The 27,979-nt window shown below is 37.1% G+C and overlaps 1 protein-coding gene across 4 annotated transcripts in view; it reads right to left on the minus strand.

The window, feature by feature from the left end:
- Nucleotides 1-1,508: 1,508 nt before the first annotated feature.
- Nucleotides 1,509-27,979, minus strand: part of NEDD1 (NEDD1 gamma-tubulin ring complex targeting factor) — a 56,673-nt gene continuing 30,202 nt past the window's right edge. For all 4 annotated transcript variants that reach the window (XM_064283700.1, XM_064283703.1, XM_064283701.1 and 1 more), the window contains 10 exons: nt 22,893-23,122; nt 20,090-20,291; nt 19,531-19,726; nt 16,634-16,762; nt 14,068-14,115; nt 12,994-13,196; nt 11,686-11,842; nt 8,430-8,586; nt 3,563-3,629; nt 1,509-3,160 (listed from right to left, as the gene is read on the minus strand). In XM_064283700.1, the coding sequence (XP_064139770.1) occupies nt 3,056-3,160; nt 3,563-3,629; nt 8,430-8,586; nt 11,686-11,842; nt 12,994-13,196; nt 14,068-14,115; nt 16,634-16,762; nt 19,531-19,726; nt 20,090-20,291; nt 22,893-23,122 (1,494 nt within the window). In that variant the 3' untranslated portion in view covers nt 1,509-3,055. The remainder of the gene's footprint in view (nt 3,161-3,562; nt 3,630-8,429; nt 8,587-11,685; nt 11,843-12,993; nt 13,197-14,067; nt 14,116-16,633; nt 16,763-19,530; nt 19,727-20,089; nt 20,292-22,892; nt 23,123-27,979) is intronic.

Consider the following 27,979-nt stretch of genomic DNA (forward strand, 5'->3'; position numbering starts at 1 on the left):
AGTAAGCATCAGAACTTTAGAGCAGTATATTTCAATTTCCCTCCCCTCATCCTTGATGATACAGTTGTTAAACATTTCACTTTGCTATTACTACACCCACTCCTCGCTTATCCACATGGTTCAGTTCCAAAGGCCAGGTCGTTACGCAAAAATTAGTGTTATTCAAGAATCAGGGCCCTGTCCCTGGCGTGTCTCAGGATGCACGTGGCATGGTGGGCTCCCCTTCCCCACCACACCTTCTCCACCGTAGAGTCCATTGAGATTGGGGTGGTGGTGGTTGGGGGTTGCCCAACGCCCCTGAAGCAACAGAACCTACCTTCACCTACCTGGCTGCACTCCGGGCCTCTGCATGGACCCCCGCTCCTAGCCTTTCTACCTTCCTGCTCCACCAGCCCTGGCAACAGGCCTCAGCAGTGAGTAGCTCCCGAGCCTGTGGGCAGGTGAGGCCTGGCACCTAGGTCATGTGGAGGCTGCAGAGGTGGCAGAGGGGCCTCTGGAAGAAGAGACTTCTGAACTCCTCCCCGTCTTTCGCAGCCCTGGCTCCTGCCACCTCCTTGTGGCCCAGCTGCCCCTGCCTCCTGCACACCACATGCTCACTGCGGGCCCAGCCCAGCTCCTCTGTCCAAACCCAGGTGTTACAAATCGACAGCAGCCTACATGGCTTATTCCTCTCACACACTTCACCTTCCTCCTCCTCCTCTTGCCTTGGCTCGTCATTAATGTACAAAATAGTCGGAGAGTACATTTTTTTAGTATTGTCATGAATGCGAAATGTTGGGAAACGAGACAGTCAATAAGTGAGTAGTGGGTGTACCTATTTCTTGCTTTAAATAATCAATGATGTTTTTAAAGAAAATTTAAAATAAGAAAAAAAGTTTTTTATATTTCCTCACATACTTTCCATTTCTAGTACTCTTCATTACTTTGCACAGATGCAGTTTTTTATTTGGTATCATTTGCCTTCTGATTAAAGGCATTCATTAACATTTCCTGTTAATAGTGCAGTCTGCATGTGTTGAATTCTTTCAGCAGTTCTAGGTCTGCAAAAGTTTTTGCATGACTTTTGTTGTTGAAAGATATTTTCATTGGGTATAGAATTATAAGTTTTTTTCTTTCAGTGCACTACTGTCTGCAAAATTCGTATCTTTATTCCTCTGTATTTTTTTTTCTCTGGCTGCTTTTATAGAATTTTCCTTTGTCACTAGTATTAGGCAATTTTACTATAATGTGCCTTGGTGTTTGCTGGTTTCCTGGGTCTCATTTATTTCCTTCTCTCAGGGATCAATGTCTTGTGCCACCTGATGTCCAATATTTGAAAACCATTTAGTTATTGTCTTTTTTTTTTTTTAAAGCAGAAAAGTGAAGTCCAATACCTATTATTTCATCTTGGCCAGAGGCAAAAGTCCAATTTCAAGTCTCCCATTTTACCATATAAAATTTTATTTTTTGTACTTTAGCTTTTTATTTAGCTTTTAAATTTCATGACAAAAATGATCCATCTATATACATTTAAAGTTACTAAAGTTGTTTTATTTATCCCACCCCTTTTAGTACACATATGTGGATTTATAGAAAAAAGACAAAAGAAAAATAATAGATTTGAATACAGCATGTAGGCAAAACACACTAATATTTATGTCTTCTGAACCTGTTCAATAATGATATATAAGGAAACTTGTTACAAGTCATAATGCTTTTATAATCTGTCAGGAAAAGGATCACATTAGCGCCCCTTTATGCTTTAATACACATGCATTCTCTGAGCTGCAATGGAAAAAAGTAGTATTCCCGTTTCCATTTCTTTAAGTAATTATTAGTATGTTTAGTTATTAAATATATCCTTAAAAATTTCTATCACTTTGGAACACCATAAAGTTAGTAAGCTAGCTAATTTTTTTTTTTTTTTAGTACATATTTTCAGCTCAGAAGTCAAAATTGGATATGAGCACCGTATATAACACACAGACTTTAAATCTTTGGAACAAAGAAGGTAAAAAAGACAGCAGCTCCCCTCATCTTATGCCACTGGAACTGCAGGTCACAGCAGGTAGCTGTATATATCCACCCACGATAAAAAAGGTGGAAATTCTTGTGATAACTAACCTTTCAAAAGAATTTTGTTAAGGCCAGGAATATAAAAATAGTACACATAGCACACAAAGTTAATGACAGAAACCAAACAATCCACACTTCACATTTCAGAGAAAAAATGGCAATACTTCAGTACTTAATACACAATACGAAATTTTCAATGGTTTTAAGTTGAATCATGTTGATTGAAATGTCACAGTAGAATATGCATGTTATGAATTTATGAGATAAGTGGCAGATATGCAGCTCTGGTTGAATCTTAAAAGCCCTTAAGAGAGTTTTTCATAGGTAAAGTGAACTTAACAAAAAAATTCTCAACTAGGAGTAGAAAGCTGTCAGAAATACAATACACTAACATACATACAATAGATATAATTTAATTTGTGCAATTAAAAATTCCAAAAATTGTCTTGTCAAATGTACAATAAATAACGGTCATGCTTGACTTCATCGAGTTAACAAAATAATTACTCACCGGCCCTGTGTTTATTATTCAATTGCTTAGAAACTCCAATTGCCATTATAAAAGTACTTTTTCCATAAAAATAGAAGGCATATCAAACTCTTTAACTTTCATACGCCTCCAAAAAAACTGAAAGGCAATTTGTCAATCAAAAATATATCTGTTAAAAAAAAGGTGATTAGAAAGTACAAATAACCAATTTTTTTTAATGCACACTTTTCTTCTTATGAAAAAGGACACTTAGTGTATAGCTAAAGCTTTCAGAAAATAAAGATCCTGTTGACTTTCCTATTAGGCAGGTAACATTGTGCACTGCGTCTAATATAAAAATATAAATATTTTTAACAGGAAAGATGAAATAGCAATTTGTGCAAAAGCCCATCATCACCCTTTTACATGAAAACAAAATTCTCCAGAAGCATATAAACAATACTGATTAGTATAGTTCTGCGTTGCCAGAAACATCCCGAATTACAAAGTATGAAGGTATCCACGGAAATTTCAGTAGTGAGCACGTAGTCTTTTGTTTTCTTCTCGTAGTCTTTCGATTTCAGCCACTAACCCTTCATTCACTGAATATCTTTCTAGCAAAGAGTGCATTTCATTCTAGAAAAGGGGGGAAAATCTTTGTTAAATTGCTGCTGTTTATCTGGCAAGCTACATTTTATATACTTTCAGCTGTCATTTCTCTCATGTTCAATTAACTAGCTAAGTAATATTTCTTGTACTTAACTGCCCTTATATCTTTATTAATATAAATGCAAGATCATTGGTAAAATTCACATACTAAAAAAAAAAAAGTTGTAAAAAAGTAGCCTTAACTATCACAAGGTTAAAAAGAAGGATGAGCAATTAATATCTATTTTATTTATTATGTTCCCCAAAACTCTCCTATTTACTTAGCTTGGCAACTAGATATTACAACTAAATAAAAAATATATTGCCCTTTAATGGATCCGTTAGATCCACACAACTCTACTTTCATTTAAATTACAACGTCACACATACCAACTGCATATGGAACTGTTTAATCATCTCCACTTGCAAATTCACAATGTCCCGATGACATGCTTCTCTAGAGAAGAATGCAAAATACTTGTTAGAATTGTAACAGTTTAATTCTAGATCATTTAAGAAGCTAGCTAAACATTTTTCATTGTTTCAAATTATTGGATGTAAACAGTTATTATTACATAGTAAAAATAACACCTGACATTTATTTTCTATGTCCCAGGCACTGTTCCTCAACAATTTAAATTTAAGAACTCATTTAATCTTCCCTACTAGGTGAAATTTTCTAAAATTATCCAACAGTATTATTAACATCACACTCAAGCAAAATTTTGCTGAAGACCATTCAAAAGCAGCTGCAGCAGTATATCGACAGGGAACTGCCAGAAATTCAAGCCGGATTCAGAAGAGGACGTGGAACCAGGGATATCATTGCTGATGTCAGATGGATCCTGGCTGAAAGCAGAGAATACCAGAAGGATGTTTACCTGTGTTTTACTGACTACGCAAAGGCATTCGGCTGTGTGGATCATAACAAATTATGGATAACATTGAGAAGAATGGGAATTCCAGAACACTTAATTGTGCTCATGAGGAACCTTTACATAGATCAAGAGGCAGTTATTCGGACAGAACAAGGGGATACTGACTGGCTTAAAGTCAGGAAAGGTGTGCGTCAGGGTTGTATCCTTTCGCCATACCTATTCAATCTGTATGCTGAGCAAATAATACGAGAAGCTGGACTATAAGAAGAAGGGGGCATCAGGATTGGAGGAAGACTCGTTAACAACCCGCGTTATGCAGATGACAAGACCTTGATTGTTGAAAGTGAAGAGGACTTGAGGCACTTACTAATGAAGATCAGAGACCACAGCCTTCAGAATGGATTGCACATCAACATAAAGAAAACAAAAATCTTCACAACTGGACCAATAAGCAACATCATGATAAACGGAGAAAAGACTGAAGTTGTCAAGGATTTCATTTTACTTGGAGCCAAAATCAACTGCCATGGAAGCAGCAGTCAAGAAATCAAACGATGCATTGCATTAGGTAAATCTGCTGCAAAGGACCTCTTTAAAGTGTTAAAAAGCAAAGACGTCACCTTGAAGACTAAGGTGCACCTGACCCAAGTCATGGTATTTTCAATAGCATCATATGCATGTGAAAGCAGGACAATGAATAAGGAAGACCAAAGAAAAATTGACGCCTTTGAATTGTGTTAGCAAAGAGCATTGAATATACCATAGACGGCCAAAAGAATGAACAAATCTGTCTTAGCAACCAGAATGCTCCTTAGAAGCAAGCATGGTGAGACTGTGTCTTACATACCTTGGACATGTTGTCAGGAGGGATCAGTCCCTGGAGAAGGACATCATGCTTGGTAAAGTACAGGGTTAGCAGAAAAGAGGAAGGCCTCAACGAGGTGGACTGACACAGTGGCTGCAACACTGAGCTCAAGCAGAACAACGACTGTAAGGATGGCGCAGGGCCGAGCAGTGTTTCGTTCTGTTGTGCATAGGGTTGCTGTAAGTCGGAACTGGCTCAACAGTGCCTAACAACAAGCAATATACCTCAGGTACATAACAACAGAACAATGTCTACACTGGGTTAAAAAACAAACAAACAAACAAACAAAAGAGATAGCAGTAAACCAAACATGAAGTAGCAGCTAAAGAGCAGAGGGTCAAACTCGACATCTATAGGTTTGTTTTTGGTAAAGAACAGAAAAGGTATTTTGGTAGTCTTATAGGTGCTGGTGGAACAGAGGTTAAAGTTCAAGACCCATGAAAGTACAGAGGCTTGATGAATACTCTAGACATTCAGCTGATACTCCAGAGGAGCTAGGACTAAACCATAGGAATAAAGGCAAATTGGAACAAAGAAAAAAAAAAAAAACAAGCAAACTAGACCTATCAAAGCCTGAACCCCAGCAACTACAGGATCAAGATTTGGTTGCCAGAAGAAACTTAAAAATCTTCTCTGAACAACAGAAAACAAATACACAGACTTCAACTCCGAAATTAACCCACCATGGGCCCACATGGAGAAGGAGGCAGCCACCCTCTTTGGATGAGAAAGCCCATTCCTAGCCCCTCACCTTATCCCTCTCAAGGTACAGCTGTGCAGGCCTCCTACAGGCAGAGGGCTGGTACATCAACTTACAAAAATCCTCTGAGCCACTACGGGTCCCACTGAGTCCCCAGCAGAGGCTGCCTATGCTTGAGGGAGGAGCAGAAGAGCTGAGGCCCCTATCCCATGAAGCACAGGTGTCCCAGGCATGCTGAAGGCTGAGGGCAGGGCAGAATAAAAAAGAAACTCCGCACTGACACTGCAGGCCTTCACTACACATAACTACTGCAACCCCTCAGGGCTGGGAGCAGGGTGAGACCCCTCTCCTGAGGCATGCAAAGCTAGGAGCTGAACTAGAGAGCAAAAGGTATGAAGCCACTCTCCAGCAACCCAGAGTGCTGTTAGCTGGGCTGTAAAGCACATAAAGATTTCAGGGTTTCTCCGGCACTGAGATTCCAACCCCTGCTGCCCTCAAATCATCTGAAGCCAGTGCTGAACCGACGCTCACATGGTTGTTGAACAAATGAATAAACAGCTCTCACCACGTTATTCCTGTGCTTTGATGACTCTCCACTACCTATGTGTTAAGGCCGTCACAACTACCTCTCTGGCCTCATCTCTTGCCATGGTCCCTTCTCTCGGCAGCCACTCCCAGAACGTACGATCTGCTCATGCTGTTCCGACAAGTTTCATTGTAAAATAAAATTTCTTCCACGATAGCTTTCTAAATCTGTGCCAGCAGACAAAATGCTTCCCTTCTGTGTTTCGAACATCACTCTGTTCAAGGTGTATGCTAATCAGTTGTAGCCAGCCATTTGTTATTCTGCCATATATATGCATTCCCAAAAAACCTCATACTTAAAAAAAATTGTGTGTTGAAAATAACGGGACTCAAGAGAAAATGGATTGAGGGAGACCACTCAAAATTTATACAACTCTGTAAACAGAGCACTAAGGAATACAATTAAATCTTAATAAAAATACCAGCACAGTTAAAGACACAGTAAAAGTCTAGTAAATAAACACTGAATAATTTAAGACTTTACCTTGAAAAAAGTGGTCACTTGATGAAAGAGGATAGAAGGTATAAGGAAGGATTGGATCTCTCCAGTTATGGAGGGAAGGGCAAAATGCTCACAGTCACAAAGTAGTTCTGACACAGCACAGAGCCAAACCAAGTTAAGAGAAAATGAATAGGGAGAGATGGATATTGATATGCGGCTTGCTGCATTTAGCTGTGTTAGTGTATTTTGTTTTGGCTGCTACTATATGAACCAACAAAACTTCCTTATCATCTTGTCATCACTGCCCTTTTTTATTTTTTTTACAAATGAGTTAATTCACATTAAAGAAACACATACTATTGTGCAACAGACTGTACTTATCCCAGAAAAACTATAATGCTTTTGTTGGCAGATCATTCACTTTTGTATCCTTAGCACCTGGTACAAACACTAGGCATATTGTAAATGTCAAAATGGTGATTTTTTTAAAAATATTTTTTGACACTTAAAGATGTATTTTAAACATTTTAAAATACGCACCAAGAAAAACTGCATGTATTCTTCAACAATTCTGCTCATGATTACCCAAATCTGAGCTAGGACATTAAGGGACCATAGGTGAGAAAAAAAGAGCCCTGGTGGTGCAGTCGTTAAAGTGCTCAGCTGCTAACCAAAAGGTTGGTGGTTAAAACCCGCCAGTTGCTCTGTGGGAGAAAAGATGTGTGGTCTGCTTGGGTAAAGATTTATAGCCTTGGAAACTCTATAGGGTTGCTAATGAGTCAGATTTGACTGGATGGCCATGGTTTTTTGTTTATAGGTTAAATAGGAAAAACACAAAAGATTATGATAATTGAAAAAAAGCTTCCAAAATTTATTGAACTGATTAGTAAAAGGAAGCAGCGTTGTAGAACATATTCATATAATGTTCAAAACTCAAAAAATGAGAAACGCAAGGATCGATCTAGGCAAGGAGTCTTTTAAATTAACAGTTACATGCTAATGTGTTCTATCTGCAAGTATTCAGAATTTCTTCTTAACGTATGTTACATTATATTACACACAGCATACCAAGGATCCCTGGTGGCACAGTTGTTAAGAGCTTGGCTGCTAAGCAAAATGTCGGCGGTTCAAACCCACCAGCCACTCCCTAAAAACCCTCTGGAGCAGTTCTACTCTGTTCTATAGGGTGGCTATGAGTTGGAATCAACTCAGTGGCAAAGAGTTTGGTTTATGGGCTTTATAGCATACCAAAAAATCAAAACTTGTCTCCGTTGAGTCGATTCCAACTCACAGTGACCCTACAGGACACAGCAGATCTGCCTCATAGGGTTTCCAAGGAGCAGTCTGCAGATTTGAACTGCCAACCTTTTAGTTAGTAGCCAAGCTCTTAAACACTGTGCTGCCAGAGGTCCATAGATAGCATACTTAACAGATAATCTATAAATGTTCCATTTTAAGAACCCCATTTAAGACTCCCAGAATCTGTTCACATCCTGATAATTAAAAAAATCCACAATAGTAACCTACCTTCTAGACTGTCCCTGCCAAGTTACCAATTACTTACCCTAGGTGAATGTGCTTTTTCCTGATTGATAAGCAATAAACTCAGTACATTAAGAGTAACAAAACTTATCAGGTTTTTTCGGGTTTTATACACACTAGAATAGACACTAGAACACAGGCAAAAGCAGTTAACCACCAAATATTACTTACAGTTCTGGTTTTATGTCTATTTAAAAAAAAAAAAATCTAAGGTCTAGACAGAAGAGTAATTTCTCAATAACCACCTAAAGTCATCCAGTGTTTCCTGTATCATGTTCTGAATAAAATGGATTTGAACAGATGTCAGTGGTGCATTTGGCCGGTTATTTTCAATGGTATCAGCTATTTTTCCTGACAGTGAACTGGCAACTCTAGCAGTGACAGAGGATGCTATGTTTGGATCTGAAACAAAGAAGAGAAAATATTAATAGTCAACTTGGAATAAGAGACATCAAACATCTCTAAATAAGATTTGGCATGAGAACACTTGAAAAACTGGCAAACAACAGTGTTCCTGTGACATTTAGAAAAATTCACTGTCTAGAATACAAATCTTAGAAACTTCCTATGACATTATGTCTAATAGCCATTTATATATATAAACTGCCAACTGTCTAATGTAATAATACATGACAGAGGGATTAATCTTGAAGAAGCTCTGAACCATTTCCTCTTATAAAAGATGAATGTGACAAGCTGCACCACAAACTAGATATACCAAGACTATTAAAAACGAAACGGAAGGAAGAGAAGAGTAAAGCAGTGCTACAGGCAAAGCCCTGGAGTTTAAGCAATTGCAATACACCCACAGAAGAGTTAAAGTAAGAGCTATCTATATAAAAGAGTTGCTTCTATACAAAGAGTTACTTTGTATACATAATTCTTAGACCTGAATCTAAAATCCCTTTAAGTGTGATCAAGTTTTTATGGGTCTGTCGCATGAAGTCTAAGTATCTGACTTTAATATGAAGGGGGTAAGAGACTTAAAATGAAGTATTTGATAGTTAAAATCAAAACCAAACCCACTACCATCAAGTCAATTCCAACTCACAGTGACCCTACAGAACAGTAGAACTGCCCGCACCACAGGGTTTCCAAGGCAGTAATCTTTTTTTATTGTGCTTTAAGTGAAAGTTTACAAATCAAGTCAGTCTCTCATACAAAAATTTATATACACCTTGCTATATACTAGTTGCACACTACTTCTTTCCACTGTCTATTTTCGTGTAAATTCCGGCAGCTTCTGACTCCCTCTGCCCTCTCCTCTCCCATCCAGACAGGAGCTGCCCGCATAGTCTCATGTGTCTACTAGATCCAAGAAGCTCACTCCTAACCAGCATCATTTTCTATCCCGTTGTCCAGTCCAAACCCTGTCTGAAGAGTTGGCTTTGGGAATGGTTCCTGTCTTGGGCTAATGGAAGGTCTGGGGACCACGACCTCCAGAGTCCTTCCCGTCTCAGTCAGACCCTTAAGTTTGGTCTTTTTATGAGATTTTGAAGTCTGCATCTCACTGCTCTCTTGCTCCCTCAGGGGTTCTCTGTTGTGCTCCCTGTCATGGCAGTCATCAGTTGTAGCCGAGCAACCTAGTTCTCCTGGTATCAGGCTGATGTAGTCTTTGGTTTATGTGGCCCTTTCTGTCTCTTGGGCTCGTAATTACTTTTTATCTTTGGTGTTCTTCATTCTCCTTTGCTCCAGGGGGGCTGAGACAAATTGATGCATCTTAGATGGCCACGTGCTAGCATTTAACACCCCAGACGCCACTCTCCGAAGAAGTGGGATGCAGAATGTTTTCTTAATAGACTTTATTATGCCAAATGACGTAGATGTCCCCTGAAACCATGGCCCCTAAACCCCTACCCCTGCTACACTGGCTTTTGAAGTGTTCAGTTATTCAGGAAACTTCTTTGCTTTTGGTTTAGTCCCGCTGTGCTGACCTCTCCTGTGTTGTGTGTTGTCTTTCCCTTCACCTAAAATAGTTCTTGTCTACTATCTAATCAGTGAATACCTCTCTCCCTCCCTCCCTGCTCTTGTAACCATCAAAGAATATTTTCTTCTCTATTTCTCCAGTTCTTATAATAGTGGTCTCATACAATATTTGTCCTTTTAAAACTGACTAACATCATTCATCATAATGCCTTCCAGATTCCTCCACGTTATGAAATGTTTCATAGATTCATCATTGTCCTTTATCGATGTGTAGTATTCCATTTTGTGAATATACCATACTTTATTTATCCATTCATCCGTTGATGGACAGCTGGGTTGCTTCCATCTTTTTGCTATTGTGAACAGTGCTGCAAGGAACATGGGTGTGCATATACCTGTTTGTGCAAAGGCTCTTATTTCTCTAGGATATATTCCAAGGAGTGGGATTGCTGGATCATATGGTAGTTCTATTTCTAGCTTTTTAAGGGAGCGCTAAATCAATTTCCAAAGTGGTTGTAGCATTTTACATTCCCACCAGTAGTGTATAAATGTTTCAGTCTCTCAACAACCTCTCCAACATTTATTATTTTGTGTTTTTGGATTAATGCCAGCCTTGTTGGAGTGAGATGGAATCTCATTGTAGTTTTGATTTGCATTTCTCTAATGGCATTTCCTCATGTATCTGTTAGCTACCTGAATGTCTTCTTTAGTGAAGTGCCTGTTCATATCCTTTGTCCATTTTTTAACTGGGTTATTCATCTTTGTGTAGTTCAGTTTTTGCAGTATCATGTAGATTTTAGAGATCAGATGCTGATCGGAAATGTCATAGCTAAAAACTTTTTCCAGGTCTGTAGGTAGTCTTTTTACTCTTTTGGTGAAGCCTTTGGACGAGCATAAGTGTTTGATTTTTAGGAGCTCCCTCCCAGTTGTCTAGTTTCTCTTCTGGTGTTTGTGCATTGTTAGTAATGTTTTATATACTGTTTATGCCACGTAGTAGGGCTCCTAGTGTTGTCCCTATTTTTTGTTCCATGATCTTTATCATTTTAGGTCTTTGATCCATTTTGAGTTAGTTTTTGTGCATGGTGTGAGATATGGGTCTTGTTTCATCTTTTTGCAGATAGATATCCAGTTATGCCACCAAGGCTGTAATCTTTACGGAAGCAGATTGCCACATCTTTCTCCCTCAGAGCGGCTGGTGGGCTTGAACTGCCAACAGTTTGGTTAGCAGCCAAGCACTCAACCACCATGCCACCAGGGCTCCTTATTTCATAGTTAACCCCCCCTATTTAAACACTCCTACATTATAATTCTGTCCATACCATATTAGGTCAAAACAGGTAACCATTAGGTTGTGACTGAAATTCACACAATAAGAGTATTCAAACAATTTCGCTGAATTTAACCTCTCATATATATTCCCTTATCTTCTAGGAAGACGGCTGCACTAGAGAAGTGTCCATAAACTTTAAACATTTTTAGTCTATGATTATTCCATTCATGTATCCATTTCAAGTTCAATAATTATAGAACTTTTCAACATAACACTTAAAACATCAGGAAGTTTTATGCACTTACTTGGGGTAGAGGATCCATTGGTAGGAGGTTCATATATCAACTGGGTTTCTGTTTCTTTCTCTGGCTTTTCAAATTTCTCAGGACTTCTTGCTTGGTTAGATGATGGAGAAGTATTTAAATTTCCAGTTTCGGCACCAGAGGAGATCAACTTTGCAAACTTTATATTTAAAATAAACAATCACCTTAATATATAATTTCTGGTTTTCCCCATATTAATTTGTAACTACATGTCCCCCTCCCCCAGTAGGGTCAAGGGAAAGAAAGAAGGAAGAAAGGAATGAAAGGAAGGGATATAGAAGAAGAAAAACACTCTCAGACTAATGGCAAAATAAATCAAGTTTACTAGAAAAAATAATCTTGATGATAATACAAGGAAAACCTCATTTTCTAGGCATCTGCTGCTGTGTATCATTTAAAATGAAAATCACTAGCAGAAAAAAACATCCCGAAACACTCATAGAAACTAGTTAGAAATATTTGGAAAATAAATCAAAAAACATTTTTGTACTTCTTGAATGGTTATCTTTTCAATATGATTCTAAAAATATAAATAAATAAACAAACAAACAAACAAACGACAGACTACATACCTAACAGATTTGTCTGTTACTACACAGTCCTTCCTGGTGATATATTATCATTTTGAGCCCTTACAAAAGAAATCAAATTCTGTATTGGATAACAGTGTTATACCAGAAGGTCATGATGATGAATTCCATTCTTGGCACTATCAATTTGATATCAGACCTAGCACAAATGACTTAACCATCAGTTTGATGCTTTATGCTGAATGGAAATAAATTCTAGAAGAATTCAGGTGTTCTTGCATAGACAAATCAAGCATCTTGTTTTAGAAAAGTATATAATGTTTACATCTGCTGTTACCTTCAACACATCCAGAGACAGATTTCAGAAGTATCCTTTAGCCATTAATATGTGGACATCATGATTTAAGAATATTTGTCTACCTAGTGAGGAGCAGGTAGCAAAGTGGTTAAGGGCTTGGCTGAGAACCCAAAGGTTGGCGGTTCAAACCTACCAGCCGCTCCACGGGAGAAAGATGTGACAGTCTGCTTCTGTACAGGTTACAGCCTTGGAAACCCCGTGGGACAGTTATACTCTGTCCTAGAGGGTTGCTGTGAGTTGGTATCGACTTGACGGCAGAGAGTTTTTGTCTGCCTAGTAAGTGCACAGCACTGTAAATAATAAGGGCACATCCACTAGCAGCTACACTCTCTAGTGATGAGCTCCATTACACTTGCCACTGATAAACACACAGAGATTTCAGTGCCACTGTCAGGCAGATACCTGCTTGAAGGAGTCTTTGGGTTCTTGTTTTCCCAGATACATTTTCTTAGGTTCGGCTGCCAGATCGTGATTTTCATTTTCTTCCCTCCCTGGAGATGCTATAAAGACATTAAGAGGACTAGAATGCAATACAGAAGTGCTTGAAGTGACTGGATTTTTTCTTGGAGGGAATACTGAGTTCAACGGTGGTAGAAAATCGAGGCCTGAAAAAAAGAAGACAAAAAAACCGCATTTGCTTAAGGTGTCCCTCAATCTTGGATATGTAGGAAAAGCACTTAACAACTAGGAACATTAATATGGTAGAAAAACATGGGATTTGGATTTGGAAGGCTGGTTCATTTCCCTGCTCTATCCCTTAGTTTTAGCAAAAATCATAAAACTCTCCTGATCTGTAAGTGTGAATGATAACAACCATGTCCCAGGGTGGTCAGGATTAAATGAGATGCTGTATGTGAAAATACTTTGAAAACTATAAACAAAATGAAAGTTTTAGTTTTTGATGAATGAAAATTGTTAACTTAGTATAAACTATAGAAATTATCTTTGCAGGAAGTCTCTAAGATGGCTCCTAATGACCTTGCCTCCTGGTTTCCATGCCTTTGTGTAATCTCCTTTTGAATGTGGGTCGGGCCTAGTAACCTGCTTCTAATAAACAGAAGTGATGGGATGTTGCTTTGAAGATTAGGATAAAAAAATACTGTGGGTTCCATCCTGGTGCCCTTTTTTGCTTTAATGCTGACTTCCTCTATGGGAAGCCAGCTGCCCTATGAAGAGGTCCATGTGGCAAGGACTGAAATCTCCAGCCAATAGCCATATGAACGAGCGGGTAAGTGGATCCTTGCCCTGCTTTGAGATGCCAGCAGCTCTGGTTGCCATCCCTATGGAAGCACTGAGAGAGATCTGAAGCCAGAAGTACCCAATTAAGCCATGCCTGAATCCCTAACCTACAAAAATTATGAGATAATAAATTTTTGTTCTTTTAAGCCTCAAAGTGTTAGGGTAACGTGTTACACAACAATAGATAACTTGAGATCTCTTTTACTTTTCATAAAAATACCTCTCAGTCATTCTTACCATCTCCTTTGACTATGGGCTCATCACCTCCCTTGTTAACTACAGCATCTATAATAAAATTAGAAAATCAAATTTTAAAAATGGTGAAAAAGAAGCCATAGCAGCTTAAGTTTCCTATTCATTACCCAAAAGGTTCAGAGACTAAAGATTTTAAGAAGGAAAATATGAGCAAGGTAAAAGTTAAACTTTCCTTTTCATTCTTTTAGCTTCACACATAGCAGCAAAAAAAAAAAAAAAAACCCACAATTCTATGGTATATATTCACTTAACGAAGCAGCAAGGCATAGTAGAAAAAGCACTGGAAACTGGTAATCTAGTTGTCTGTACCGCTTAATAGCTTTTTGATTTTGGACAAGTCTTTAATCCAATTAAGCTTTAGTTTCTGCATCTATAAAAGGGAGACAAGGACCTGACCATATCACAAGATTCTTTTGAGGATCAATTGAAATAATGTAAAAATATTTTACAAGCATTAAAAAACCAAACCAAACCCAATGCTGTCGAGTTGATTCCGACTCATAGCAACCCTATACCGACCCTATAGAACAGAGTAGAACTGCCGCATAGAGTTTCCAAGGAGCGCCTGGCGGATTCGAACTGCCGACCCTTTGGTTAGCAGCTGTAGCACTTAACCACTACGCCACCAGGGTTTCCTTACAAGCAGTACAGTCTTATAAAAAATGGAAGATTTTATAAATATTTATTTTAATGGTAGAATATGTATAAGACATTTCAATTAACATGAAAAATTATTTAAACCTTAACAGGTTAACAGAAAAATGGACAAAAGTCATAAATAAAAAATTCACTGGAAATTCTAATGGCCAATAAACATTATCATATTAACAGGAATATCACACAGCTAAAAAAAAAAAAAAAAAATTTTTTTTTTTTAATCTGTCTACATGTATGTATCTATATACAAACATACTTTTAGAAGTTAACTTATTCTCTTAACAAAAGCTGTGGTATTCTTATTTAAAAGATGAAGAAACTGAAGCACAAACAAGATTAAACCTTTTACCTTGATAAATCTACATCCTTGAGATTAAAAGACAAATCTACTGACAATGAAAACCAGTACTACATATTAGTATCCATGTTTTTTAATTAATAATATGAAATACTAATGAGTGTAGAGGCATATGGCTCAAATTCTAATTACATTTTTAAATACAGCAAATATAATTAAAAATGAATTTTTCTTTTATTCATTTCCTTGAAACACCATTAAAGAGAATTTAATTTATAAACCAAACGCTTCTAAAAAGCCCTTTAGTACATTTTTTGATTCACCAGGTACTCCAAGGGGTCTCAAAGGCCAACGCTCCCAAACTCAGTATTAACCCCAGAAATCATTCTCAATGCCAGCCCAAGCCACTTTTCCCCCTTTAGCCCATATCCTTTCTGTTTTTACTCTTTAATTATGTAGTTTCACCTCTTCATCCTAAAAGAAAAAAATCCTTCCTCTTCCATTAGATGGAAGAAGGGGCATGTGACCTGGCAATTACAAAGTCATTTTCAGGGCACAGTAAGGCAGAATCATTAATCCTTCAATAATTATTCTGTATTACCACCTATGTATTTATTATTTCTGATTATGAAAGTAACTGCTGAAAACTTGGAAAACAGACAATTTTAAAGTAAAAAATGATATTGTATAAGATCATGAATGGATACAACATCTTAAACATCCTGCTAGTGTTGACACTTAGAGTCTATCTAGTTTTTTACTATTGTAAGTTAAAACAGCAATTAATACGCAAATCTCTGTGAACTTCTCTGATTACTTTCTTAGGGTAAATTTGTAGAAATGGAATCAACAGGCCAAAAAGCATGAATACTTTAACTTTGCCAAGTGTCGCTCTAGGAAATGTGTCCATATTGTTGGTAATGATGCTCTTAGCAGTGAGACTATCCCACTAAGGAAAACAGTATGAACAGTAAGTACCAAAAATCACAGCCAAACAATGTGCCTAGTTCACACAGTATGAACAACAAGGATAATGTTTCTACTTATCAAACTTGCAGAGATATCCCCCCCAAAGGCAACAGTTACCAACAATGGCAATTAAAAAAAAAATTGGGTACTTTCACACAGTTAGTGTAAAAATTGAGACATTCTATCATTAGCCCTTTCTTCATGAGAACATTGAATACTAATTAAACACTAATAATCAAAAAAACAATTTTTTAAAATAGGAAAAAATTTTTTTTGCCTATCAAAACACCCAAAATTTTAAGATTTATTTAGAAATATAAACTACCTATGGAAGTGAACCTTCCTTTAAGAAACTTCTGTGGAAACTAAAATACTAACTTCAGAACTATTTGCATAGTCCCTATGTGAAAATTGCCAGCATATATTTTGGAATAACATTTGAAACATCTAAGTGACATTACTCTACTCAGGGCAAAGGAAAAGATACCACCCCAAGGATTGAGAAAACCAAAAAACTGTCATGAGCTGTGTTAGAGTAGAGCTATTACCCACGTCTTTTAGCCAGAATAAAGAACTAGTAACTGCCAGCAACAGAACACAGGCCTCCAATCTGAACAGACTTACCATCTCTAATAGGTGAGAACATGTCACCTAAACTACTCTTCCCAGTATCATCAAAGCTGGAGAAATCTTGATTTTTTCCGCTGTCTGTTTCCTTAGATAAAGTATCTGTGTTTATGCTTCGAGGCAAACCTTTTAAGAATTAGATATAAAAAATGAATGCTATCACATCTAAATGAATTTTATCATCAGAAGCTAGATTCTAAAAATTAATACAAGCATCAACCCTATAGTCAGTAATGTTAACTATGAACATTCACGAAAAGAAAGCAGAATATACCAATACCTCAGCTAACAAGCATTTTCACGTAAAGACCACCAGTTGCCATTGAGTCGATTCTGACTCGTGGAGGCCCCATGTACATCCAAGTAGAACTGTGCTCCATAGGGTTTTCAATGGCCGGTTTTTCAGAAGCAGTAGATAGCCAGGACTTTCTTCTGAGGCACCACTGGGGAGCCTCGAACCTCCAACCTTTGGTCAGTAGCCGAGTAGGTTAAATGTTTGTACCACTCAAGGACCCCCTCATGGAAAGAAGAGTTCCTCAAATAACTTGTTCATACAGCAATACTTTATTTTAGCCATTTTAATGGAAGTTTTCTAAATTTTATATAATTTTACTGCCCTCTCAAAGTATATAGAATACAACTTACTTTTATTACTGAGTGGCTCACCCTATGATCATCTACAAACGATTAAAAAAAAATGTCTGTAAGGCATATAGCACAATGCCTAACACATAAAAAAAAAAAAAAATAGCAGGAAACAATAAACATTTGTTCCATTCCCCAACTTCTCTTTTTCTGTCTTTTTCCTTCATTAATGGTGGGAGTTTAACAGTGTCCCCAGCATTATCAACCTCAAATAGCTTCACCAGCCTCTCTATAGTTTACTAAGAGGAGGAAAACCCGAATACTGAGCTCATAAAGGACGGTATGGTAGACAACAATAAAGAGGCATGCAGCAGTTTATTTTCTCGGACAGGACATAATGTGTGGCTTCAGGGCAGGGACTTTGTAAGAGGAACTCTGCAGGCTCAGTAGCTTCTTGTTGATTTTGGTAAAGGACTGGGTTCTAGAGGTTCAAAAGATTATATGAAACCTTGGCATCATGAGTTGGTAGCATGTTATGTATTATGTTTTAAAAAGTATTTTAATCGGCATCTCAGTCCCAAATGAAAACTGAAAAAGCCTGGGAAGAAAATAAAGAACAGCTTGCACACCTAAAAATGTGCAAGCGTGGCTAATGAAATAAACTTTTCTACTAATACCTGACAGAAGCTAAAATATGACTGAAGAAGCATTTGTGCATCACCATCATTAAAGTGTGTCTGCACCATGAGTTAAGTTGTTACAAAGAAGAATTTCCAATTATTATTTTTTTTTCTCCTGGAGCTCAGGAGTCCTTTGTATTATTCTTACGACTTTTCTGTAAGTTTACAATTATTTCAAAATAAAATAAACAAAAGTTTCTAACTGTTGTGGGGGCAAAGCAAGCACTCATTTTGCCAGAAATTTCTCTAATCAGCCAAGAGTTATTATTAATCGGTGACCCTGCAGACCCAAGTCTTTCAGTTCCTAATTAATTCTGTCATTGTTAAACATGAACCTCCTTGTTAAAAAAATAAATGAATAACAGTAAGGCTTCAGAAAGCTGACATTAAATGAGAAAAATATTTCGCTTAATTTTTGAAAACTTATTAATAAAATCATAAAAAAATTTTTGAAAATGGCGATTTTTCATAATATAGCTAATCTAACATTTGGCAAACACTACTCGGTTACATTTCAAAAAGAATTTCTTCTTTAAAGTAAACAGCAATGATGTTTGTTTCCAAGAGTTCTTAAATAAGGACCTAATTATTTTTCCATATAATCGCAATGATTGTTAAGTAAGGATGATACAGATATTCATAGGACATTTAAAGGAAATATACTAATTATCCTAAAAAAATGTATTTCATACTCTCAATGCCAAGAAATTAAATCTCTGCTTCTACTTAGAAACAGGAGACTTATACTAAAAAAAACATTTTTGTCCAAGACAAACCTTTGTTCTGAAAGTTAAAAACGACAAGACACATACATATTGAATGAACAGAACGTTTTGGAAACATACTGGCACACCACATAAACTTTTAAAAATATCTGTTGCAAGTTGACAGTATAACATAACTTTTTAAAATAAAAACAAGAAGGTTTTCAGAAACTGAAAGAATATGATCTTTAATGTGGGTAAGGAGTATTTTCTATAATCAGTATGGGGAAGCTTATCATATTTCACTTTCACAAAGTCTAAATTCCTCAAAACTATTTCATCAATATGATTATCAGAATAGAAGAAGTGTTTAAAAAATTGAAACTTTTAAATTTGTCTTTATTTAACAAACTAACATACTGTTGACTATGTGCCAGGCACTATTTGGCACTTAAAAATACTCATTTACTCACCTGATGTATTTTCCAAACTGAAATATGAAATAAAAGGAGCCACTAATAGCTATCTTTTTTTTTTTTTAAACTTGAAGATCAAATTATAATGCCAGCATCAAACCTTCACATTCTCGGATTAGTCTGGAGACTCAATGGAAAGTTATACCACTCTGTAGCAATATTAAGAACGACTAATTTCTGTGTTGGCATTCTTTCACTTTTAACAGAGAAAATCAGTATTTCTCACAATTGATGCTCAGCTAAACAGAATAAATGAAGAAGTACCTTTCATTAACTTTTTTTTTTTACTTTATACCTAAAGTTAAAATTTTAACTTCATCTATGATATCTACTAATAATTTTGCCTAAAATATTCATATAAAGTTGAGTTGTAGGTTCTTGAAGAAAATACTAATTATATAGGTTTGGGAGAAAAAAAAAAAAAAATCCTGTAGATAAGCAACATTTACCTGCTTTGTCTTGAACCGCAACTGTTCCTTTCCCCACAACTGTTGTCATGGGCTGCGGGAGAACTGTGGCAACCGAAGTGGTAGCTGCTTCTCTGACAATTCCAGAATTCTGAGCTCCTCCACTGGTACTGCTCACATTAACAGCTCGTTTGTTCACTGCCATGGACTTATTTGAACTGCCTTTATTTAAACTTGACTGAAATGTAATGGAACAGTGAAAAGCTCAGGTTACTAATGTCCCATACTATACATTAATATAATTCTCCTATTAGATTAAAAAATATATATTGTTTCCCTTACAAATCTTTGCTGATGGATCTGAGAGTTTCCCTCTAAACCAAAAAATATATTTTTTAACATTTTAGAAGAGAGAGAAATAGGAGAATTAAGTACAAAAAACAGTTTCAAAACTAAGCATTAATCTGACTTCATACCAAAATACTCATATAAAAATAATTAGGAAACAAAACTAAAATGTATTCAATGAACAATATATAACCTATATATTCAAAGGCTACATTTCTCTAGTAAAATCAAAAATGCTAAAAATATATCTCACCTTAGAAAGAGCAGTGGAGTACTGAAATGCTATACATTGCACAGATGTCTTGTGAGCACTGATGGTTTTTACTGGTGATTTCAACATCCTTAAGTCATACTGATATATTTTCCCACGGGAAGATCCAATAGCCAAAGTAGCTCCATCAGGCACGAAATCTACCGCAGTTAGAGGGGCGTCGGCCACTAAAGTTTTTACTAGTCTTTGGAAAAAAGAACAAAGTATATGTAGATGTATGATTGTATACAGGTACATAAGCTTGTATGACACCTAACTGTATACCAAAACCAAAGTCATTTAGAACTGGGCAAATAACATGCACAACCCAGAACTGTAAATTTTGACTTGGATATATTTCTAATAAAATGGCATGCAGAAGAACTGCTGGATGCCCTAACCTATTTTTCTACTCACTTCCAAGAGGTACATTTCTACACCTTTTAGAAGCAGCACCGATTTCTCTGAGTAATTGTTGTTAGTTTGACAGTGACTATGACATAGTTCCTTGGTGTTATTCCACCTGCGTGTTCCTCCGCAAACAAGTGCTCTAGCCTCAGGGTTGAGGCGGCTCTAAGTATCCCGCTCCATTTTGGCTCCAAGTATCCCATTCCATTTATTGACCCATGTAGGCCTCCAGAGAACAGTGACCTTTCACAGGGGAGCAGCTGCTACTCTGTTCTTAGTTGTGCATCTCTTGACTGAGAAACTAAGAAGAACAGAATCCAGTTGGCTTGATTCTCTGAGGAAGCTAATATAGAAGTACAGATACTAATCCGGCAAAGCTGAGCTCTTTGCTGGTGTCTGACGTAAGGGAGGAATGGCTTTCTGACTCTTAAGGTTCTCAGTAATTTATTTCAAAGAGAAAAAAAGAAAATAAGCAACAGTAAAAACTCTAGCATTATAACAAGGACTGACAGCAGAACCTTTCCTAATGGTAACATTTCCATCTTCTTCCACGTGAACTTTAGCTATTGTTGGGCATCTCGAATTCAACCACAGCACTCTTGTGGCTCTGTTTCACCTAAACGCACATACCTAGATCTATAAGATCTATAAGGCACAGTGGGGCCAGATGCTTAGAAGAGTATGTACCCTTAGTTCTAAATCAAGTAGCCCTGGTGGTGGAACAGTTAAGCACTCAGCTACTAAAAGGCTGGCAATTCAAACCTACCCAGCTGCTCCACAGGATAAAGACCTGGTAATTTGCTTCCGTAGAGATTACAGCATAGAAAACTTCTGGGGGCAGTTCTACTCTGTTAGATGAGGCCACTATTAGCTGGAATCAACTCAACGGCATCCAAGAGCAACAGCTCTAAATCAGTGGTTCTCAACTGGGGGCAATTTTGCCCCCCAGGGGACATCTGGCAATGTTTGGAGAAAGTTAGGTTGTCAAAACTGGGTATGATGCTACTGGTATCTAGTGGGTAGGGGCCAGAGATACTGCTGAATATCCTACAGCACCTAGCATAGCCCCCTACAGCAAAGAATGACCCAACCCAAAGTGTCAATAGTTTAGAAACCCTGCTCTAGGTAATGAATTAATTTTAAAGCAAATCAGTGATATTGCTTTAAAAATATATCCATTCAGGAAGGACAACGCACAATACAGGGGAAGTCAGCACAACTGGACAAATCCAAAAGCTAATAAGTTTCCTGAATACAACCAAACACTTCAAGGGACAGAGTAGCAAGGGTGGGGGCCTGGGGACCATGGTTTCAGGGGACTTCTAGGTCAATTGGCATAATAAAGTATATTAAGAAAACGTTCTCCATCCCACTTTGGTGAGTGGTGTCTGGGGTCTTAAAAGCTAGCAAGCAGCCATCAAAGATACATCAATTGGTCTCAACCCACCTGGAGCAAAGGAGAATGAAGAACACCAAAGACACAAGGAAAATATGAGCCCAGGAGAAAGAAAGGGCCACATAAACCAGAGACTCCATCAGCCTGGGACCAGAAGAACTAGATGGTGCCTGGCTACCACTGATGATGGCCCTGACAGGGAACACAAGAGAGAATCCCTGATGGAGCAGGAGAAAAGTGGGATGCAGACCTCAAATTCTAGTAAAAAGACCACACTTAATAGTCTGACTGAGACTAGAGGGACCCCAGAAGTCATGGCCCCCGGATTCTCTGTTAGCCCAAACTAAAACCATTCTCGAAGCCAACTCTTCAGACAAAGATTAGACGGGACTATAAACATAAAATGATACTGGTGAGGATTGTGCTTCTTAGCTGAAGTAGACACTTGAGACTATATGGGGAGCTCCTGTCTGGAGGCGAGATGAGAAGGCAGAGGGGGACAGGAGCTGGTTGGATGGACATGGGAAATACAGGGTGGAGAGAGGGAGTGTGCTGTAACAACGTAGGGAGAGTAGGGTCACATAACAATGGGTGTATAAGTTTTTGTATGAGAAACTGACTTGAATTGTAAACTTTCACTTAATGCACAATATAAAAATATATATATACACACACACCCATTTAGTTGTATTTTGAAAAAGAATTATACTAAGCTAAGTAATTTAATTATGCATGCTAAAATTAAGATGTGAAATCATTACCATGCTATCCTTATTGTTCATGATCCAGAAGTACCCTAAAGAATACTCACCAGTCCCCCAACACACACCTATTTTTTCTGCACGAGAAGAAAGAGAAAATTTTATCTCAATAGATGTATCAGGTGCGTAAACTTTAGCTCTCCTGGACACTAATTGGAGGTCTATACAAATCAAAAATATGTCTGCTAAAGAGATAATAATTATTTGTTTTTAAAATAAGAAACGAGCACATAACACTTACTTCTTACTTGAAGTGTCATAAAGAATGATTCTTTTATCCAGTCCTATGGTTACAAACAGCAATTCATTGACAGGAGAAAAACAGATCCCTGAAGCTGGAGCTTTATGTGTACTTTCGAAGTTATGGTATGGGCTCTGACTGTTCACATCCCAAAGAGTTACTATCCCATTATCCGAAACACTTCCCAATAGCGATTTCTTAAACAAGGAGTACTTCAAGTGTCGAACAGACTATAAAAAAATAAAGTCCATGTAATTGTAAGCATTCGTAAGGACGTTTTATCTAAACTACATAAATAACAGCCAACCACCAACCATACTATTCACATGTGGTTTAGAACACTCTCTGATTTATAGAGCAACAGGTTTCAATCATGACTACCATAATGTCATTTTTAGTAGGTTATAAGATGACCTTAAGACTCACCAGTATTGTATTAAATGAATATTCATCATGATTTTATTATTTTGGAGCTACCTCAATCTCCTCCCTTTTCAAGAAAAAATACATCAAGATTACCTACATTAATGCAATGGAGTTAGAACTTCCATCGTAAATAAAAGGCCCAATCACAGACAAATCACTAACAAGAGTAAGGGAACAGTGGGCGGGAATAAGCAACAATATTTCCTATCTGTTGTCTATACATACTTTAGATCTTGGGGTATATTTGTTTGAACTTGAGCATCTGATGTGCTGGCAATTCAACACCTGAAGCCTAATACAAAATAAACCACAGTATCAACCTGGACTGGGAGTACACTGTATCCACCATTCTCTCAAAAGTGTCAGCCTGAGGGCAATGCTGACCTTTCTCTAAACACTCATCTCTGGGGACAGTGGAGACATTTCACTGTTTTAGTGTAAAAAAAAGAGGAAAAAAAAATCTCTAGTTTCTGCTGGATCAGAATAAACACAGGCCAATTTGAGTGAAGAGTTTTGAATTTAACTACTTTTATAAAAACGTTGCTTTCAAATTTGTGTTATTATCGTTTACTGTGCTGAGAAATTAAGTGTTTTACATGTAAGCTAATTTTTTCTCCTGCAAATGGGTGGCAATATAAATACAGAAATTGATGTTAAGAAGAATCTGCAAGTGTGGGAACCTCATGTAAGACACCTTTGAATAGTTAATTTATAGTTCTGCGTCAAGCAATGAATCAGGGTCTAGGAGGTAGATATTAACTTTAGATATAAGTCCCAGATAAAAATGCCAAAGAACAAAAGTCATCTTTGAGGGTTTTTTGTTTGTTCCATCTAGTTTAATTTATCACACTGTAAAAGGTTTTGAGCCCTAGCTTTTAAATATCAAAAAACCATATCCTACTTTCATCTGAGGTCTTTCAAAATAATATATATTTGCACCCAACAATAAAAAAATGTTTAAGAGTAACACAAAATAAATTCTGTCTAAGGAAGCAAAAGGAATATTATCAGGCACCTAAAAAAAAAAAAAAAAATTTCTTTTTTTTTTTAAGTAAGGAGGAGCCCTGGCAGCGCAAATGCTAACCCAAAGGTCCTCAGTACCATCCCACTAGCTGCTGCAAGATAAAAGATCTGGCAATCTGCTCCCATAATGATTTAGCCTAGGAAACCCCATGGGGCGGTTCTCTTTTGACTTATAGAGTCACTGTGAGTTGGAATCCAACTCGACGGCACATAATAACCACCAACATCTAAGTAAGGTAAGATAATTACAGTGGCCATCCATTAAATCTGGCTCATTTTCATATAGCTAAAGTATAAAGAGAAAATGTCAGTTTACACAGTTTTCATTTTTGCTGAGAAAAAGTATATTCATTTGAATAGACAAATCTTTCTTCTGGTTTACACTCATGAAAAAAAATAATAAACTATATGGATCCTGATTATATAAAAGACACAGAATTCCTGAGTGAATTATAATTAATGTTTAAATTATAGTCATATACAAACCTATCAAAACATAAGGCAAAACTTTATAATAGATTTCTACAACACTTTAAGAGTTCATACAGTTATGGTTCTTTCATATGATATAAATTTGTGTTGAATGCACAGACGTTAAAAAAAATAATCAAAAAAAAAAAACAACAACTAACATCATAAAATCAGGGACCGGGTGGATTTTCAAAGTTCATTAAGTTCAACCTCTTAGCCACAGCAAGAATTTGTCTAAAACATCCTTAAAAAGTAGTTATACAGATTTTGACTGAATATAGCAGGGAACAAGGAAGTTACTACTTTATAAAACAGAACTTTATAAATAGTTAAAAATGCATGTCTGGATTAACTCAAAACCTAACTTCCATATATTGCTTCAAATTCTTTGGACCTATATGGCAACCCAGTTTAAAAAAAAAAAAAAAAAAAAAAGGCTAAAGATAACCATGAATATTCCTCTCTGATAAAACAAGCTTAACTTTCTGTGACTCGGGTAAACTAAATTCTCCAACTCTCAGTGTCCTCATCTACAAAACAGAAAATACTGTTTGCTTGTTAAGATTATTTTGAGGATTAAGTAGTATTTGTGCACAAGCCAGGAACATAGTAGCTGCCACCACTATTCTCACAGGTTTGTAACTCTTCCAATCATCATTGGTTATGTGCTCATTTGTCCATCTTTCATACATATCTAAAAAACAAAATAACCTCAAGTAGCCACCTGACCTTGTTAAATGCCTTCCCTTTATCTCCTTGATATTAACAGAATGTCATTTCTGAACTTCCTAAAACCAAAACCAAACCCATTGCCATCCAATCGATTCCAACTCATAGTGACCCTATAGGAGAGAGAAGAACTGCCCCATAGAGTTTCCAAGGAGCAGGGTGGATTCCAACTGCCAACCTTTTGGTCAGCAGCTGAGCTCTCACATCAACAACTCTTTAGAATATCATAAAGACATTATCCAATGATCCTGGATAACGTTTTAAGTATTAATCGACTAAATTATACTAAAAATAAGTAATTTATGTTGGTATCAGCAGCACTTAACTTATTAAGTCCCTATTTTGTCCCAGATTCAAGCTATTTCCAAGGAAAAAAATACAGTTGAGAAGCTTATGAAAATAAGAAAAATCCCAGCACTATAATCAGTAAAGCTATTTTTTCTTACATTACTATTGTGCAAGAATATGTGTGTTTATGGAGGGAGTTGTTTCTAGGTATAAAAAATATACATGCCCAGTACAGATCAGGGGAGGATGGTACAGGATCAGGCAGCCTTTCGTTCTGTTACACATAGGGTGGCTATGAGTTGGAACCAACTGAGGGCACCTGATAGACCACGGACTGGCACGTGTTTTCTTAAAGGGCCAGACAGCAAGTATTTTAGGCTGCTGTACTACAAAAACAGTTATAGACAATTCATAAACAAATAAGTATGGCTGTATTTTAATAAAACTTTATTTCCAAAGCAGGTGGCAAGTCAATGGGTCATAGTTTGCATTCACTTACTACAGATACTTGGGGAGAAAAAAATCATAAGGAAGAAGAAAAAAATCACCCATAATCTTCCCACCTAGAGAAATGCAAGTTACTACTTTGGGGGATAACCTTTAGGTATTTTTCTGTGGGTGTATGTGTGCATTCATAGGGTAAAAAACTGAAAACCTGAGATCATACTTTATTATAATAAACAGCCATGCCATTAATATTTCCTACTACATGATTTTAATAGCTGGATAATACACAAATGCATGAGAATATCAATTTATCTAAATAATCTCCTAATGACAGAAATTTAGGTTATTTCCCGTTTCCGAGTACCCTGATTATGATTATTTTTAAAAATGACTATCAGGAAAGAATCTGCATTTCACTGTTGTTTATGCTTTAAAGGTTTATGGCTGAGAAATACTAAGTGGCTATTCATCTTCCTTCCTTTGTGAATTGCCCATTAATTTACTTTGCCTGTTTTCTATTGGGCTATTACTATCTTTTATTTCTAACTTGCAACTGCCCTTTGTATAATAAGGACATTAATGCTCTCATAGATTAAAAGTATTTTTCCCATTTCCCTCATTTTATGGTTAAGTCTTGTTTTTTGTCAGTTTTTCATTTTTATGTACTTTACTTGGATCCACAAACAATGCCCATAGAAGCTGCCGTCAAGCTGACTTACTGCTCTGGACAAATCTGCAACAGACTTCTTTAAAGTGTTAAAAAGCAAAGATGTCCCTTTGAGGACTAATGTGCACCTGACCTAAGCCATCATATTTTCAATCACCACATATGCATGTGAAAGCCGGACAATGAATAAGGAAGACCAAAGAATTGATGCATTTGAATTATGGTGCTGGCAAAGAACGCTGATTATACCATGGACTGCCAGGAGAAGGAACACATATGTCTTGAAAAAGGTGGAGGCAGAATGCTCCTTAGAAGCGATGGTGGCAAGATTTCATCTCACTTACTCTGGCCATGTTATCAGGAGGGACCAGTCCCTGGAGAAGGCATCATGCTTCATAAAGTAGAGGATCAGTGAAAAAGAGGAAAACCCTCAACAAGATGGACTGACACAGAGGCTGCAACGATGGGCTCAAACATAGCAATGATTGTGAGGGTGGCACAGAACTGGGCAGTGTTTTTTTCTGTTGTACACAGGGTTACTATGAGTCAGAACCAACTCAACAGCACCTAACAACTTTACTAAACTTGTCCTCAATGACTTATGACTTTGTTCTTACGTTCAGAAAAGCTTTTCCTTTCCAGGGATAAAATGAATGTACATTCATATTTTCTTATAGTCTTGTAATGTCCCTTAGGATATACCGTAGAATATATCTAATACCCCTTTGACTCCATCTCCTCCCTCCTCTTGATTTCTATATCTTATTCCAAGCACTAATCATCTCTCACTTGAACTGCTATCTAATTATCCTCTTCACTGGGAGACAATTCCTGAAAGCTCGTGTCTGGTTTCCTCCAGATTTCACCCATGTTCCTTTTCCCTTTGCTGATTTTGCTTTGTATTCTTTCACTGTAATAAATCACAGCCCTGAGTATGACTACATGCTGTGTCCTGTGGGTTCTCCTAGTGAATCATCAAACCTGGTCTGTGGATCTCCGACATGGTGTGTATGTGTGTATTTATAGACAGTAAGCT

The sequence above is a fragment of the Loxodonta africana genome, chromosome 4 (genome assembly GCF_030014295.1).
Source record: "Loxodonta africana isolate mLoxAfr1 chromosome 4, mLoxAfr1.hap2, whole genome shotgun sequence".
Lineage (NCBI taxonomy): Eukaryota > Metazoa > Chordata > Mammalia > Proboscidea > Elephantidae > Loxodonta > Loxodonta africana.